The 14061-nt window shown below is 35.4% G+C and overlaps 1 protein-coding gene across 4 annotated transcripts in view; it reads right to left on the bottom strand.

The window, feature by feature from the left end:
- Positions 1-14061, bottom strand: part of ccser1 (coiled-coil serine-rich protein 1) — a 78037-nt gene that overhangs the window by 50374 nt on the left and 13602 nt on the right. For 3 of the 4 annotated variants that reach the window (XM_052564134.1, XM_052564136.1, XM_052564137.1), the window contains exons 4-6: positions 10298-10388; positions 9702-9770; positions 9451-9565 (exon numbers count right to left, since the gene is read on the bottom strand). In XM_052564134.1, coding sequence (XP_052420094.1) covers positions 9451-9565; positions 9702-9770; positions 10298-10388 — 275 coding nt within the window. The remainder of the gene's footprint in view (positions 1-9450; positions 9566-9701; positions 9771-10297; positions 10389-14061) is intronic. The other variant, XM_052564135.1, reaches the window with a different exon arrangement.

Genomic DNA, 14061 nt, shown 5'->3' with positions numbered 1-14061 from the left:
TACAAATAACATGAAATTATTATTAGTAGTAGTAGTAGTCAGTGTTGGGCAAGTTACTTTTAAAAAGTAATTAGTTACAGTTACTAGTTACTTCTTCCAAAAAGTAACTAAATTAGTAACTCAGTTACAAATTTTTAAAGTAACTAGTTACTTAAGAAAGTAACTATTGCGTTACTTTCAAGTAAAATTAAATTTTAAATGCTCAAACGTGACCCCACCTCTACCCCTCTTTAAAGGAACTTAAAATACATGTGCATGTTCAATTATTTATGATAAATCTGAATATTATAATGAAATGGACACTTAATACAATACATTATTAACAGAAACATGAAACATTGTACACACATCTAAAAAAAAAAGTTGCTGTGGGACAAAGTGAGACTAGCCTCCAATCAAATGGCATGTATGTAGATATTATGTTTATATAGTGGATCAATGCAAATAACACGATAGATTTTTGGGAACTTTTGATATTTCCTTTTATTGTTTCTTTAATTTCTTGAAGGAAAAAGTAATGTATATACTTCCATTTAGAGAAGGCTACTTTTGGATTATTTGGGCTCGTCGCCATACCTGTCTCTCGTTGACTGACTGGCTTGTGTTGTTCGTTGTGTGTCCTGTCCTGTCCGATGATGGGTCGTTCGCGAATGAGCGTTAGTGATGATGGATCGACTCGTTCGCGAATGAGCTTTTGATGAGTCGTTCGCGATTCGCGAATGAGCCGACTCTAAGAGCCGGCTTTTTTAGTTGAACTTCGGGAGCTGGCTCGCATATCTGAAGAGCCAACTCTATTTTTTCAAATTTAGCCTATAGAAATTAAATAATTATGTAATAAAAATTGAAATATTATAGTCAAAGTCATTTAAAGAGCCGTTTGTGAGCCAAAGAGCCGGCTCTTTTCAGTGAGCTGAGCAGAGGGGTTACCAGGATGTCATGTTTGGGGGGGCATTTGGCTTTTTTGGGGGGGCAACATAAACAACTAAAAAAATTGGCGCAAAATAATCTATAGCCTACTACACACAATCTGTTTTAGTGCATATCTTTTTCTAAGCCAGGAACCCAGAGATAGGTACAGGGCCCCTATTAGACTATAGGGCTGTCACATAAAAGTTAGTTAATCCCGGTCAACATTAATAATATGATGATGATATTATTATTATTATTCACAGATTCATATATACAACAGATCACGGTTATTGCCTGATGATGAGTGACAGGTGTTTACTTGTGAGAAGACTTGCTACACGAGTAGGCTTTTTTAAAATTAATCTGAAGTCATGTTTGTATAGACAAGAGGTAAATTAATTTGTTTCTTCTAAGCTGTTCCAGACGTAGGTGCTACCATAAATTCGCCAGTTAGCCTCTAAGTTTCTTTGTGAATGCGGCCCCAGGTAAAAAAAAAAAATGCATATGCTCATTTGAACAGTATGAGAACAGTATTTGAATGGTATTCTCTGGTTGTAAGTGGCTTTGGATAAAAGGGTCTGCTAAATGAATAAATGTAAACATGTAGGCCTAAATAAAAGTGAACATATTAGGCTACAGGGGGTAAGGAGACTTAGAGAGTTGAAATAAAAGATATTTTTGTGAAACTATTAGAATTTAATTTATGATCTCATTAGCAGAGTCAACATTACTATTTTTAAATATGGTTTTATTTTTATCTAATTTGATTTATTATTAGTGGTGCTTGACATAGGCAAATGTTATTATTATTTTACAGGGGTGTGGAGTCTGTATGGGTTTGTTCTCCCTCAGGGGGTGGGTGATATAATAAAAATCTAATAAGTCTTGTTTTTTTTTTGTTTTGTTTTTTTAGAAATCATGATTTTATACTGATTCTTTGTCATGTTGGTTTTTCTATTTTGCAAGCTGTTTGAGCATCACAGCCAAACTAATTTCCTTATTATAAAGCATTTTTTAAGGTAACAAAATATGAAAAAATTTGGCGGATATTTAGGCCAAAGTGCATGGGTGAAGATAAAAATCTTTGTAATTATTTTATCTTTGTTATTAAAAAATGAGAACAAAGATACACATTAAAAATACAGATATTTTACAAATAAAGTGTTTTATTTTCAGGTACAGGAGATGTATTTAGCAGGAGCATTAAAAAAAATTAACGAACAAATATAAAAATAAAACACTATATACAGTGATTCCTATTAAAGCAACTGTATTTTTTTTTTTTTTTTTTCAGTCAAGAGTATTGATTGATTTTTCTCTGTGGGTTTGGTGTTTTATTAACATTAAAGGAATAATTCACCCAAAAATTTTAATAGTGAAGAAAAAAAACCTGAAAAAAAACACCTTTCTTCTGCAAAACATAAGCATTATTTTGAAGAAAACCAAACAGTTGCTGGTTCACAGTGACTTCCAGAGTATGTTTTACTACTATCAAAGTCAATGTGAACCAGAAACCGTTACACAGATTCTACAAAATATCTTCTTTTGTGTTCAGCACAAGAAAGAAGTTAATACAGGTTTTGGACAACATGTGAGTGTATAAACAATGACAGAAATTAAATTTTAGGGTGAACTATCCCTTTAATTCACACGGCAGCATGTACTGCCTACTGTCCCTTTAAGACCTGCATGCATACAGACATGCATCCTCTTTCAGTTGTTTACTTTCATTTTAGACATATCCAACGAAGTCTATACATAAACCTTGTGTGTTTCGACAGTATTAGCACAGGACATAACTTCGAAATCAGGCACAGTTTGAAGGGCTTTTTCGTTTTCGTGCCGCGCTTTGATTGTGCTTAGAAGAACCGAACGTCAGAAAAGCACACGAATGAAACTTTTAAATAAGCAGTAAGGATTTAAAGCAGATGCAAAAAAAAAAAAAAAAAAAAAAAAATTGTGAATAAGTGCAGTATCCTCTTTTGAGTAACTCTACCGCTGAGTTAACACTTATGTTAATATATTATAATAATTCCGTGGCGCCAGAACTGCAGCTGATAGAATGTGCGCTGCGGCACAATGCAACAATATTTCTTCAAAATCAGATCGTGGAGACATTTTTATCGTCCACAACCAGAAATATTAATATACTACCCCCGGCAGAAATTGAGGACAGGGGGCAGACCGGACCGCGAGGGCACTTTAGCGTTGGACCTCAAAGTCGTAGTCGCAGAATTCACTGACTTTCAAAAAACCCTGTTTCAGTCAAAATCACGATGTTCCGCTCTCAATGCACTTCGATCCCATACACTGTTTTGGGGTGGCAACTGGAGTGGCAAAGCTCATTTGTGCCACCCTTGTGGACACGCCACTGCCTCTAAGGCTCTGCCAGGCACTTTTTCTGAACCTGTAAGCCTGAAGCGCGCGCGCACTGTCAAACAGCGCCAAACTGGATTTTTGTTGGGTCAGACTCATCTGCTACTGATGGAAAAATATGCACAAAACAATCAACTTTTAAATGTTTATTTATCATCAGCGGGACAGTCCGTTTCTCGGGGAGGCATGGGTTATCCTAGGGGAGGCACTGCCTCCCCCAGCCTCCCCCTAGACACGCCCCTGGAGCTGAGTCAAAAGAGCCGAATTCCCATCACTACTATGCGTGCTTTCGAAAACCCGCCCAACTCTACCTCTGATTGGCTTACAATGAAATTTTACTCTACCTCAGCCAATCGTCAGCATTTATGCGCTTGTCTCGTGCTCTGCCCACTAACCAAGGAAGAACAGTAAAAAAAAGTATTTGCCTCTCGCTCAGAGATCTAGTTGGTCTGATGAAAAAAAAAAAACAGCTTCATCATCAGTTATAGTAACGCGCCGCATTTTTTGGCAGTAACGGTAACGGCGTTATTAAGATGAGAAGAGTAATCAATTAGATTACTCGTTACTGGAAAAAGTAATGCCGTTAGTAACGACGTTATTTATAACGCCGTTATTCCCATCACTGGTAGTAGTAGTAGTAGTAGTAGTACTATTAATATATAATAATAACATTTGATGTAATAATTATACATTCTTGATAATTATTATTAAGTATAATTTAACTGTAATTATATTTAACCATATTATATATATATATATATATATATATATATATATATATATATATATATATATATATATATATATATATATATATATAATAACAAATCATTATATAAATAGTAAGAGTAGCAGTAGAAGTGCATTAATAGAGCGGTTCAGTTGAGTCCTATACAAGGTTGACAATTAGGATGTTCTCTAATTACAGAGTTCCCTCAGGGATTGCTAATGGGTTTTAAGAAATATGGTTTTCATTTACAAGTAAAATATCTGTGATATACTGTACATGACTTGAGACGTTCCCATTTAGTTCTACATCATGAATTACACATTTACAAATGGCTGTTTATATGTTTAGTGAATCAAACTTGCACCCTTATGGTAGTAAGTCATCTATATTTTACTTATTAATCAAAAATAGCTAGAATGTTGTTGGGAACTTCAGACGAATGCCCTTTTTCCATGCATGCAGTCCAGAACATGCCTGTTCATGGAAGTCACCAGGAAGGGTCTTACTGTAAGTTCTTACTAAAGTCTTAAAGTTGTATTTAAAAAAAAACTTACGTGAAACTTTTAATGAGGAAAAAATGACTGAGTGCACCTCTAAAGAAAAGACGAACAAAATATGATTTAGAGAAAGCGTATAAGGAAACTGAATGGGTCTTATGAACAATTAGATTTTTTTCCTCCTAGACGACCTTGCTGATAGTATAACTAAATCTGATCAAACCGCATTAAGAATTGGTCATTTTGTTCCTCACAAAATGACCAAAAAAAAAAGATACGGTTGAGGATTTCCGTTTCTGTGACTCTCTCTCTTGGTATGAAAGCTGTATAAGAGAAACCCAATCATAACCTTTACACTGTCTTTGGCAGCACTGCTAAGATAGACGGAGCTCTTTTTTTCGTCTCTTCCTATAGCTTCATCTCTCTGCCTCCGTTCACAGAGCAAAACACTTCCTTCTGCCTCTCTTCAGAGCTGTAAAATGGGCTAGCGCAGCGTATCTGAGCGAGAAAAACATAACACGAGCTGCTGTGCATCAGTCTCGCTGACGGCTGATGCGTTTTCCACACCAACAGCCCAGATTTCGCCTTGGGATAATATATCTTGTCACTTAGTCAGGGTGTAGGATTATAGCCCATCAAACAGTGCATCCTCAACTCAAGCTGAGCTGACTCACAGCAGAAAACAGGCCTCCCAGCCACTGTCCATTAAAGACATCTATACTAGCTGACACCTCCCCGCCATAATGACACTATACCGCAATCCCATGCATCTTTGAAGCCGTTTCTCTCCCGTCTTCCGAATGATGGATTTGACAAACACGAGGAAAAAGCCAACTACTTTACTTCTTTTGAGTTTCATTATTTTCAATGCTGGGTGAATTATTAGATGCTAAGAGAAACAAAAAGAATAGTACGGCAAAAGATGAAAGTTTGCGATTATTTACTCATTCTCGTGTTGTTCCAAAGCAGTGTGCTGCCTTTATGGCATGCATTCTTCTTCCATACAACAGTAGTTCACTGTGATCATGGCAGGCAGAGCTCCAGTAAATAAAAAGAAAAATCCATGACTGGTGAGCTATATTCTTCAGAGGTTTTGTGTACAGGGAACAGACCAAAATTTAAGTCATTATTCAGATTCGTGTCATACCCAAATGTGATGCATCTAAATACACTACTGTTCAAAAACGTTTGCTAATGTTTGGGAGGATGTTATGTTTTCAAAAACCGAATCTGTTATACCCCCTGTATTTATTTAAGAAAAAATATTGTAGTACTGTGAAATATTATTGCAATTAAAAATAATTGCTTTTTATTGTAAAATATTTTTCACATGTAATTTACCAATACATTTACTCCAGTCTTTATTGTCACACGATCCTTCAGAAATTATTCTAATAAGGTGGTCAAGATACACTTAAGAAACAATTATTATCATCATCAATTTCATCTTTTTTAAAAGTAAAGCATTATTTTGAAAAGTAAAGACAATCCATACATTTACAAAATATGTCAGTTTTGATGAATGTAATATCTCAAAGTAAATAAATAGAACATATGTCTTACTGACCCTTTAACTGTTTGTAGTATGATATTTGAGAGACGCAGTGAGAGAAAACATTTCCAAATTCCCATTAAAAAAATAACCCACATTTCAGTGTATGTATTTCTTACATAAGCTATTATACAGTATCAGAAGACTCAAGTATTGTGTAAGTCATATATACTGGTTGTGCTTTTTCTGTACTTTTGGTTTAAAAACGCTATGAACTGTTGTTTATAAAAAATAAAAGTGTAAAAAAAAAACTACAAGATACTACACATTTATAGATATTGCTTTTGTTTGTTTTTTTTACAGAAAAGTAATGGCATGTTTAAAACTGCATAAGTAAATAAACAGAAATGTTATTTTTTTGTGAGCTATCCCTTTAAATGCACTGTGAATACATCACACCATGCCAAAAATAATTACTAATAATATAAGCTAGCCAGGCATGAATAGCAATAGCCCAGCTGACGATGAAAAAGCCTAGACCTTTGTGCACAAATTGTGAGATCTTTAACAGAATGAGAACAGAACGGTCCTGGGGTGCCATCAATTTAGAAAATAAATACAGAACTTCCTCAAATGTAGCAATAACGCAAAAAAAGGAGCTTGCGGGGCTACTCGGTAAGAAATCTCATTCAAGACTGTGTCAAAGATATCAAGACAAGGTCATTCAATCACCACCTGCTGACAAGGCGAAAATACACTTTCCAGAAGCAGCACGGCTTTTATGAGGCATTCGCTAGCTCAAATATACTATAAAATGTCATATAACAGTGTAGGTTTGGAAAAGTACTTCTCATAACCTTTCAGCAATATAAGGTAATATTTGGCGCAGCGGTGTTGCATTTAAAACATTAAACCTTCTACTTACACAGAACACAAATAAAGGACTTATTACAAGTAGCTGAAATGTAGTAGTTTCAGTACATTCTGTAATCATTTCTAAATAAACCGGCTCTATTTTGGGGCATGCTCTAAAAACTGTACAAATAATTATAAGGTCAGGAAAATGTATTCAATTTTCTAGGCTAATTTCCATGCTAATATAATTTGCTCTGTGTCCACATGGGATTCATCCGGCTCTGAAATGACTCTGCTGTCATTACGCATGAGGATGAAACTGCCAGTCAGAGCAGACCCGAGTTTGAGAGAACGTTATCAAATCATACAAACTGTCGGCGCAGTCAGTCAATGCCCATGTCAATACATCAGAGAAAGTTTGATAGTTTAGGGAACAAGATGCAAAGCAGTGGATGAAGCAGGACTCGCTTCCACGGAGAACACAACTGTATAAATTAGCTTATTCTCATGTCAACACTGTCATGACTGTATTTCTTGGCATGCTAGTTAGCGATCGCTGTAGTTTATTTGTTACACTGCGAATTCATTTCAGCAAAATGCTTCAAATCTGGCTGAAGCTGTGCTTCTGTTTGACATAGCAGCGCAATCCCTCAACTGAGCACTGATGCTCCTAAATGAATATTCTCAGAATAGCACAATATACTTAAACCACACATACAGAGAGGCTGCAAATCTCTGTAAAACAAAACTTCTTTCTATTAATATATCATCCATCATTTTTTACATGATGGATGATGATGGATCATTTGACATGCTTGCTGCTTTTTGTACATTTTCGAAGATTCTGCTACTAAATGTTCATTTCTTTTCAAACTTTCTGAATAAATTCCCAGTTTTATACATTAAATGTTATTTTAAATGTTATTAAAATGTTTATTTATAAACATGTAATAGCTTTTACTTGCATATATGCGTAACATGTCATAAACTAAAGCATAGATGATTTGAATGAAATTCATTCTTCTGTGGAACATAGAAGATGATATTTGGTGTATGGACCAAAAAAAAAAAAAAAGAAGAAGATTTAGAAATTTAGACATCTTTTTTGTTTCACAAAAGAAAAAAGTTTGAAAGAACATGAGAGTGAGTAAAGGATGAAACAATGCTCATTTGTGGTTGAGCATTCCCTCTAAGGAACTATAAGCAGTAAGAAATTGAAATATTTTCCTAAAAGAGTTTAACAACTGAACAAATATGAATTTAATAATATCTCTGCACTGCAATGTTGACAATTTTTTGACGATTTTAAACAGTTTTGAATTATTTTTGAAAGAATTATCATATGCCCACCGAGACTGCATTTATTTGATCGAAATAAAAATAGTAATATTGAGAAATGTTTAAAATGTAAATAATTTTGTTTTCTATTTGAAATATTATTAAATCTAATTTATTTATAGCTGAATTGTCAGTAGCCATTATTTCAGTCAATAGTGTCACATGATCCTTCAGAAATAATTTACATTTACATTTAGTTATTTAGCCGATGCTATCCAAAGCGACTTACAAATGAAGACAATGGAAGCAATCAAAATCAACAAAAGAGCAATGATATGCACCTCCTATAACAAGTCTCAGTTAACCTAACGCAGTAGGAAGTAGCAAGGTTTTTGTAAATTGTATATTTAAAAAAAAAGAATACAGAAGTTAGTGTTGTTGTTTTTTTGTTTTTTTAAGAAAACAAGCAATAAGTAAATTAATAGAGTGCAAGTCTAAAAGGGGCACTTTTTTGTTTTTTTAAGAACAGAATTAGAACAGTGAGTGCTAGAGCTAGAGGTTCAAATAAAGATGGAAGAGGTGTGTTTTATCTGATTCTTGATTTGGGCAGGTCATTTCAACAGATGGAAACATTTAATGTAAAAGTCAGGGAAAAGCTTAATTAATGCCTTGAATATTATGCAAGCAGCTATTGGTAGCCAGTGCAAATTGATAAACAGAGGCGTGATGTGCATTCTTTTTGACTCATTAAATTAATCTTACAGCTGCATTCTAGATTCATTATAAAAGTATGATAGCACTGGCTGGAAGACCTGAATTAGAAATCAATCTGATAAGATGATTTTGTGCTCAAGAAACATTTCTTATTTTCAATGATGAAATCAAATATGCTGCTTAATATTTCTGTGGAAGCAGTGATAGTTGTTTGATGAATAAAGTAAAAAAAAAAAAATGTTGAAATATATAATTGTGAATTCCTTTAATGTCACTTTTGATGAATGTACTGCATCCTTGCTGAATAAAAGTACAAATTTATTTAAATCTATTTATAATATGCCTTTTATAATATACAAGTAATAATAAGAACTACAAGTCTGATTGGACAAGCAGGGGAAAAAAATCCTTATTTTTGAGCTCTGCAAATCAGTTCATGTTCATAAAACAACTGGATGATCATTTTGTGGTTTGCAACAAGATAAACACCATTACTGAATCATTACAGTGGGCATGTAACATTATCCCCCTGTCAAACCATTCATGTCTACACTGCATTTGTGAAATTTAGAGTAGAAGCTGCAGTGAGGAAAAGATACCTGAGGGGGGGCTCCTTGGGATCTCTTCCAGGGGTCCGGTCGGTGGAGGCCTCGAGGGGGGAAGGCAGCAGGTTGAGGAATGATGCAAGGGATTGACTGGAATCCTCCCGTGGGGCTGTAATGGCAAATAAAAGAAAAAAAGAAAGGAAAAAAAGCTTCTGGCTGAAAATAAGCTTCAACTTTATTTCCCTAAAATAAGGGATTTATTTATATTTTAAAGACATTTTTGTACAACAAACAAAATTTTGTACTTTGCTGGGTCGCCACTTGTCCAATGTGTAATCTGGGTCCTGAAGCAAAACCGGCTGAGAACCACTGATCTGGGGGAAGTGCATGCCAAAATAACTTCATGCACAGGCGCTGCAATATTTACTTCTCTTGCAAAAAAAACTGCTTTAGTAAATATCAGCAATGACATTCGCAGTGTTTATCTGTCTAGAGGCTTTGCCTGTGGTGCATGTTAACGTGTAGCGTCACATGTGCTGATGTAACTCCTCCCGAAATATCAGAACATTTGGAAAATTAAGATGACGACATGACTAATTCACAATTGTATGCATGCATAACTTTATGGTGTAATATTTTACAAGGTATTAAATTTGAAAGATTTGCCCAAGTCTTCTTCAGCTAAAGCTGGGGGGGGGGGGGATAAGGACTTATCTTTTTATATCTATGGGAAAAATCATTTCTTCAAGCGATGCAGCTATTATAAGAATGTGTAATTACTATAACAAGATTTTCAGAGATTTAACAGCATGAATATGAATGAGAGATAAACGCCATAATATATCTTTGAGAGTGTGGAGCAAAAAGGAGAGAGCAACTGGAGTCTGGTAAAAAAACATACCATGGTGAGGTCGCTGGTCATCCGAGAGGTCGAGATCCAGCATCAGGTCATCCTCATCCAACTCAGATGAGCCAAGGTTATTCAAAACATCCTGGAAAAGAGAGGGGAAAAAAATATCATGCAAATGTCAAAATAAAAAAATATTGCTAAGGAGAGCCCCGTGAGTATGGTCCTGGGTCCATTTTATTACATGCCATAATTCACCAACAAATGCGGTTACGTAGTTGAACATAGTTAAAGAATTTTTAATTAAAGAATATAGTAAATATACATTTATATAACATGACTTATTTCAAGTTCTAACTGCAAAAAAAATTACATTTTTTTTATATGAGTTATAACCTAAAAATAAATATATATGAATGCATTGTTTGTTAATATTTTTAAAGAACATAATTTGTTCAGAAAAATATATTAATATTTTAATGTCTTACACACACATACACACACTCTCATTGTACCATCTGTTTGTGATGAGACCAGGAAAAATGGTAAAAATGAGGACAAGCAAACCTTGTATGTTCAGGCCAATAGAAAAAAAAAGGACTAAACAAGAAGTGTCTTACTGTTGAGACATGGTATCCATATAAGAATCATATTTTAGTAGTTATGACTTATTTAGAATCCAATTTAATGTCTCTACTTAGCAGTTAGAAGTGACTAATGACTTTCTTAAATTAAGCTCAAACCTCCAGCTGCGTGTCATGGACTCTTTGCTAAAGCAAGACGACAAAAGAGGATTTAATTTGATTTAAAGACGCCTCCACAGCAACCTTTCCACACATCTGACTAAACAGCACAACAAAAATGCACTCAAGAAGCAGAAACCCTGTGTGATTCCTTTCAAAGTGTCACACTGCCATCTTGTGCCCAGCATGGAAAAAACATACCTTAGGATTGAAAGCTAAAGGTAAGAATAATAACTCTAAAACAGGGTTGTTGTTTAACACACAAGCCGGACTCAGCAAAGCTCTGTATGGAGTATTTCAAGCTAATCTTATTTAAAAGTGCATGTAAAAGAAAAAAGGCAAAAGAGCAGCTATTATCTCCTATTAAAGTGGAAAAGCGCAGCTCTGTGGCTAATTAAGCAGGACACAGCAAAGGACTGGATAGTGCATCAGAACAGAAAAGTGCCTTAACTTTGACTTTGCTAGAAATTAAAGGGTCGCTGGGCACCTAATTAAGACTCTCAGGAAATGAAACAGCCTGGCCTTTACCTCGGTGAAATATTACGATGCCAGATGACAAAATGAACATAATGCATCACTAATGTTGTAATCTCTGTAAGAATGTAATATTGATGAAGTGAATGGCCTTATTCAGTGACCTGTTCAGACAGCGTATTTGGATATACTGAAGAAGACCGGTGTCATGGTTCATAAATGTCCTTGTAAACATAAATGGCCGAACACCGGTTGTTTATGTGCAGATTCATGCAAACGGTCTCAATCAACAAGGTCACTAATCCCAGATATTGACAACGAAGGACAAAAACTGCCAGTGCACGATAAAATGTCTGCGTGCATGAAAAAAGAAAGAGGTGATGAAAAGATAATCTTTTTTTCCCTCAAGCGTTTATTTCTGAGGGATTGAGATGACAGAGAGCTGACATTTGGTGTGACTCACTCTCCATCTCCCGATGTTCAGATTGATTTTTCTGATCTTTTCATGTCAGTGTCAGGAGAAAACATGCTTTACTTATTAACGAAATATCCTGCGGCCCTTGACAAAAAGGCCAAAACAGTTCAATGCCAATGTAAACAACTTTTCCTCCCTCCGTATTTCTGAAATAACTTTTTTTTTAAATGCCTGTGAGAAAATAAACGCTAAAACTGTATTTGAGGAGGCAATCTAACAGGTTCCACATTAGCAGGTTATGCAAGGATACACCTTCAGACACATTCAGAACTAGAATTCTGTGCTGCCACCAAAAATTCTTACAAAGAGTTGGAAAACCTTTGCACAAATATCCCAGGGATTAGCAAATGTCCCGAACTGAACCCAACCGCGCTTAAGATCCATTGCAAGACGTGTTGCGAACACGTGCCTCTTGGTACAGTAATGAGATACTGAAGTAACTGTAGGGAGAAATGGCAAAAAATTAGACATGATTCAAATGGTCATGGTACCGTCATGAACAAGTGTCGAAGACTAATACGGAAAATAAATCATTAAATAAAGAAGTCATTTTTGTTTTCTTTGCAGAAAATTTGTATTTTTGTAGCTTCATGAAAAACGTTGAACTACTAATATCACATGGACTATTTTAACAATGTCCAAAATACATTTGGGCCTTAAACATGGTAGTTATGTTGCGGTCTATTTAGGGTCAGAAAGCTCTTGGATTTCATCAAAAATCTCTTAATTCGTTTTACGAAGAAGAAAAAGTCTTACAGGTTTGCAACAACACAAGGCTGTGTAAATAATCGCAGAATTTTCTTTTTTGGGTGAACTGACCCTTTAAGTCAGTAGTGATTTCTTTTAGTTTCAAGTTTAGGCCACAATGTATTGCGCAAGATAAGGCCAGATTCAATAAGGCAGATTTTTCATAAGTGAAACTCAGGCCCTTCAGGCACATTCAGCTAACCAGCACTGGCTGCTGCCAAAAGTTTCATTCATCAGCAAGACCAAAGTCTCCTGCTCTACAAAATAAAGGTTGATTGCAAGCTAAAAAAACAATTAGGCTGTATCAAACAAGAACCATCTTGATGCAAATTAAGCTACAAAAGGCAAAGCCAAATTACCAAACAACACTGATGTGATTTACAAGCGTGTTGGCCAAAGATTACAGAAATGGGAAACTACTGTAGTTCCTCAAATGTTAATGTTGGATGAACACAGAGAGCAATAACTGGCATGCTTCCCTTGAGAGCAGTGAGCATAACCACAATTTCTCACTGTGACAATGGAATACTTCCCTTTTCCTGTCTGTCTTTGTGTGTACATAAAAAGTTATTTGAGTCAGCCCTGTAAAAAGTATGTTAATGAGCATTTACATTCTTTGGTGATTACAGCGTCAGCTTAGAAAAATCTATGAAAAAGACTTTACACAGAACACACACACACACACAAATTCTTTTTTTTTTTTTTTTAAAGAGGGCTTAAAATAAAAATGAGTAGGTAGCAACTCACTGGCTTTCAAAATGGAACATTCAGAAAACAAATGATTTTCTTTTAAATAAATAAAGACCACTGTTATTCATGCTTAAGTTCGTTTTGAAAATGACTCACGCTTCAGTGAGTGAGTCAGTTATTAGACCAATTCCTACAAACAACTTGTGAGTTTGGGACATGTTTGAGACTGATTCATTAAGAGCCGACTCATTCATTCGCAAATCGGACATCACAGATAACAATGTTCATTGTTCCGTGCAGTTTGCACAACGCAAAATGCTGCCCCGTCTCTGAACTTGACGGCACCGTAGAAGAGGATTTTCCTTCAACAAATCGGTTTCATCCGTCAATTAAAAAGTAGACTCACATGTCCTTTTATCTTTATCTAGCACTGCTTCGAAAATACAAGAATCTGGATCCTCAAATTGGCCTATAACATACAACACGTTTCCTACGATTTCCGATTTCTGTTGACAAACCTGATCAGACACGCTGCCTTCAGGATGTAGCCTCATCCAAGAACAACTGCCAAGCAGGATAATGTAAATGGAAAGGCCAGGTCAGCCCAGCCAGAGTAAAGGTAACCCTCACTCACAAATTTTGCTCGGCACATGACTTGATGACAAATTAGCAGTGGCACTTTAGCAAGC

Source organism: Carassius gibelio, chromosome B8 (genome assembly GCF_023724105.1).
Source record: "Carassius gibelio isolate Cgi1373 ecotype wild population from Czech Republic chromosome B8, carGib1.2-hapl.c, whole genome shotgun sequence".
Classification (NCBI taxonomy): Eukaryota; Metazoa; Chordata; class Actinopteri; order Cypriniformes; family Cyprinidae; genus Carassius; species Carassius gibelio.
The sequence above is the reverse complement of the archived record's forward strand: the minus strand, read 5'-3'. Positions and strand labels throughout refer to the sequence as shown.